General features: G+C 33.1%; 1 protein-coding gene across 31 annotated transcripts in view; it reads left to right on the forward strand.

The window, feature by feature from the left end:
• The window catches only part of LOC108746829 (myosin heavy chain, muscle), a 51,398-nt gene that overhangs the window by 18,209 nt on the left and 28,135 nt on the right, over nt 1-5,054 (forward strand). For 29 of the 31 annotated variants that reach the window (XM_018483835.1, XM_018483830.1, XM_018483828.1 and 26 more), the window contains 2 exons: nt 1,701-1,838; nt 2,238-2,507. In XM_018483835.1, coding sequence (XP_018339337.1) covers nt 1,701-1,838; nt 2,238-2,507 — 408 coding nt within the window. Of the gene's footprint in view, nt 1-1,700; nt 1,839-2,237; nt 2,508-3,251; nt 3,423-5,054 lie in introns of all 31 variants that reach the window. The other 2 variants (XM_018483822.1, XM_018483825.1) reach the window with 1 other exon arrangement.

Genomic DNA, 5,054 nt, shown 5'->3' on the forward strand with positions numbered 1-5,054 from the left:
TATATATATATATATATATAATTAAATAATTTTGATAGCTAGATTATTGCTACATTATCGACTATGTAATTATGTATAGTAGTATATTTTCGAGTTTTTCTGTATTTCTTCCCCCCCCCCTTTTTGATACTATAATTACTCCAGTTTTTTTAACTTGGAGCAATTTAAGAATTCTTAAAAGAAATTCTTTTTCATCTCGAAAGAAACTCAACAATACTCCGAGCATCATGTCCCAGTAGTTTACGACCCTGTTGACTTTCCTACCCCTTCCCCATCTATGGTAGTTATTCTTCCCGTGAGGACGTTCCATCCCTGGTTGAAATTTTGGTAGATTTGATCAGAGACGCAGCCTCAAGGAAGCGATTCTTCATCGATTGAGAATTTCATCGAGCGAATTTCGTAGAGAAGATCCAAACTGTCCCTCAAAGAAGCGAGGGGGTTAGTACCAAGACCGCGAGGAATCGTTCAGGCTGACCCTGAAGGTCTTTTTATCACAAAAGAGACAAAAGAGACAGTTCGCGACAAATGCGATCTAGAGAGATCTATAAAGATCAAGCTCGTGGTTTTATCATCTTGTTCGAATTTTCTTCTTCTTACTCTTTTTCTGGCACTTTATGGTCCTGAAAGACCACGTAGGTAGTATTAATTCGCGTTGATATCCGGAGCTTAGAAAAAAGAAGCTATCGCCATATAACATGAGCTTCGCTTCTGCTTTTTGGCTCGCTGTTGCTGCAAGAACACTTTGATTGGTTTTACCAATGTCAATCGATTTTTTCTAGAATTACACAACTGGAAATAAATGAGAGAGAAAGCGACTGACTTGCGATTAAAGTTAAATTTTTACAAGCAGTTTCGACATTGATTAATTTTAATTCTGATTCAATTAATTGAGAAACTAATTTAGAATTATTATAACAGTTATCAAATTATTATATACGCGATAAATATATATTTAAAAAAATAGTTACAAATTTAGAGAAAGTTTTAGAAACATTGTTACACAATTTACTAGAATTTCTGTTTTTTAAAACAAGAATAAACTTTTTAATTGATCATAAAATAGTTAATTTTAATTGACGTTGTGAAACCAGGCTTTATGCCACGCTGGCTTTCTTTTTCTTTCTCTTTCTTCTTTTTCACACAGCTTTCACGCACGTTACATATAGCTAAACGATTTTCCAGAAAATAAATTGACGTTATTTACCTTTAAAATAACGTTGAAGAAGTCATTTAACATTGAAATTATGACAAATAAAGTCAACTTACTTGCTGATTTATACTGTAACCGGTTGCATCGATCGTTTGGCGTGCGTGGGAGCGTTTGTGTTGTCCTTGTGTGTTTCCACTAACTCTCACTCGTCTATGTAAGTTTATGGAAATTAATAACGAGAATCATATCAGAGGAATGATTGGGGATCCTCGTTTTTCTGATCCCTTTTCTAAATTTGATTTACGAGAGATGATAAAGCATTGCTAAATTATTCTTCAGAATCTTGGAATCTGTCAATAAAATGTTGCTTTTGATTTTTCGCGCGTCTGCAACAAAATTTCGTATTTAAATAATAAAAGATCCATGAGATATATAAAGTACGTCTGAAAAATGTATATCTTTCGTGAATCAAATCCTCGTAATTTTAAATAATTTCTGACACGAGAATGTTGCGAGATAAAGGTTTAATGAGATTTCTTTTTGATAACAGCAAGCTTTTGACGTGTTGGGCTTCACCCAGGAAGAGAAGGATGACATCTACAAAATCACTGCGGCTGTTATGCACATGGGTGGTATGAAATTCAAGCAGAGGGGTCGTGAGGAGCAAGCTGAAGCAGATGGCACTGAAGTATGTATCTTTGAATAGCTACTGAGAGGCCACAATTATCAATAACAGTTTTTATTTATTTTGATATTTTTTAAACAAATTTCTAATTAAGAAGGTTATTTTAATATTTTAAAACTAAGAAATTATTTTGCTTTATATTTATAAATGTGCCGCGGTCACTTTTTTATTCTCAAAAATAAAAATCTAGGTGCGTGAGCGCATACCTATTAATTGATTTTTCAAACTAAATTTTCGTACAATTATATTCCAATTTCTTTTTACACGTACGTTAAAATTTTTTTGAGCCAGAAATTATAAGCGGTAAAATCTATTTTCATTAAGCTATTACCATTTCGTTTTTTTTTTTAGTGCGATGAGAAAGAGTGTTGCAAGAAAGACTGATCATATTTCACACTTTAGGAAGGTGACCGCGTGGCCAAGCTGCTTGGCTGCGACTGTGCCGACCTTTACAAGAACTTGCTGAAACCAAGGATCAAGGTCGGTAACGAGTTCGTCACCCAGGGTCGTAACAAGGATCAGGTAGCCTATTCCGTAGGCGCCATGTCAAAGGCGATGTTCGATAGGCTATTCAAGTGGCTGGTAAAGAAGTGTAACGAGACCCTGGATACCAAGCAGAAGAGACAACACTTCATCGGTGTACTGGATATTGCCGGTTTCGAGATCTTCGACGTAAGTTTCCCCCGAGCCGCGATTAATAAATATATAGATACACATATACGTATATACGTAACGTGATCGTCGACGATTTTTGTATAAAATTTTTGCCAAAGTTTCAGTAATTTACATTCGGTTATTTTGTCGTTAATTAGACATTTTTCTAATAAATTTTATATAAGGTAGCCTGAAAAATGTATATAATGACAAAATAATATTTTACGTTTATCTTTGTGGTATAAGTTAAAAACTGCAAATAGCAAACTATAAAAGATACTTGCGAATTAATTTTTACAGAAAGAAAATTTATTTTTAGATGAAAATTTTAATCGATCAAATTTTATCTTTGCTTGAATTATCTAAATATTTAATGTAAAAAATTATCAAAAACATTTTTTGCCACATTATATACATTTTCAGTGCTCTTTGTATAATATCAAAAAAAGAATAACAGTATCGTAAGAAAGAGAAAGCAAATGCATTCAAAAATTTCTCTTTCGAATCGTTGACGTGAACGAAAATATAATCGAATACAAGGAAAAAGCAAATACCGAGGGTGCGAAGAATTTTTCGTACTTTCAATCCCTACAGACTTCATTTTTCCCTATGACAAAGTAAAACAGGAAAGAAAGACACTCAAAATCGAGCATGACGAGAAGTGAATCGTGATTCACAAAGTGTTTCGAGTCTCCGTCGAACGAGAAATCTTCTCAGAGAATTTAACCCGTAATCATATTTCGTTACCTCGGTATCTCGCAGTACAACGGCTTTGAGCAGCTCTGCATCAACTTTACCAACGAGAAGTTACAACAGTTCTTTAATCATCACATGTTCGTTCTCGAGCAAGAGGAGTACAAGAAGGAGGGCATCGTCTGGCAATTCATTGACTTCGGCATGGACTTGCTAGCTTGTATCGAGTTGATCGAGAAGGTGAACGATCGATCCGCCCTCCTCTTTGTTTTTCGATCTCTTTAGGTCTATGAGCCTTTTTAGGTCCCGCACGTTAATCTTATTGTGAAGTATGAATTTCTCCAAAAGATATCTTAGATCTTCATAGATTGTCCTTTCCCTAGATATGTATCGTCGTCCCTTTTTGAGGTTGCCATAAACCTCAATATAAACTTAGATGTTAGACTCCTGATTGGATTTCTATATTCTGAATAGATTTAGGAATTTTATTTTTATAGAATAATTTCATTATGATTCCTTAGATGTCTTTTTTAGGATATTGTGAGTCTAAATGTTTCGTTGATTTCCTGAATAATTCCATTCTGTTTTGAACAAATTGTGAATTTTTATTGAACGTGATGATTAATTTTTATTAATATTCTTGTAATTTGATTATTAATATATTATCAATTAACATCATGCAAAGGAAAAAAGTATTATTCCTAGTTTTTATATAAATAATTATGAATCATCATTTGTTCTCTTGAAAAACGCATGATTTCGGAAAATCCCTCTTCGATTGCCCCTAATTTTTCTGCACGTTTCTATAGAAGTAGCGAAATTTGTCTTATTGAAAAATATACCCAAATTTGTATCGAATCCTTTTATCGAGAATGCTCTTAGATATATTCTTAGATTCCCTGAAGAAAGCTCATTTGCTCTATCTGATTTCAAATGGGACAGCGTGCAGGTAAAAGGATTATTTTTTCATTCATCGAAAGGACATTCATTGTCATCATTGTCACCATTGAAACAGTGGACTTCACATAGAATGAACATGATGTAGAGATGATTAACCACTCCCTTATTTTGAATTAAGTACTATTGTTTAACTGTCCATTTGTAAACAGGACGGTCAGGAATTGTGCAGAAAGCACTCTTTTACGATTTTTATTCATTTTCTGGTTTTCCCGTTGATGTATTGACAGAATTGGTAATGGTTGTTGTTGACAGTAGACTAATATTGTTGGACCCTACATATTTGGTAATCATAAAGACATCTGATCACAGACACGAGAACTGACTGCATTCAAAATCTAACATAAATATCTATGTTTATTACAAATATTTATTACAGATTATTCATTACATATTATTTATTATAAATTAAATGCATTAATTTTCTTATTGTTTGTCTGTGATCCGACCTCTTATACTCCACATGCTGTCCAGATTATTAACGATACTTCTACGTAGTTATACAAAAATAAAGATTAGATAAAAACATATGATATCTTTTCAATTAACTTTGAATTTAGCATAAATGTGGTATTTTGATTTTTTCCGTATTCCGTTTTATAAATCGATTGATATTCTGGACACAAATCAAAACATTGGAACATTCTCTTAGAACATGATAAGTTTAAACCCAAAATCCGAAAGAACGACCTCGTGCTAGGTCGCGATGTGATTGACATCAATCTGTCCCGGCGATAAACGGTGCACAACACCACCGATTTAAATTATGTACCCTACAGAAAAATCTCTCGTAATGAGACTTTCATCAGCCTGAAGTTTCGAATCGACAACAGAATTTAAACTTCACAAATTTGTTTTTTTCAATAATTTTATTAGAAAAGAGAAATTAAATAATATAATATTAATAAAATACGA

This window comes from Trachymyrmex septentrionalis, unplaced genomic scaffold (assembly GCF_001594115.1).
Source record: "Trachymyrmex septentrionalis isolate Tsep2-gDNA-1 unplaced genomic scaffold, Tsep1.0 scaffold19, whole genome shotgun sequence".
NCBI lineage: Eukaryota > Metazoa > Arthropoda > Insecta > Hymenoptera > Formicidae > Trachymyrmex > Trachymyrmex septentrionalis.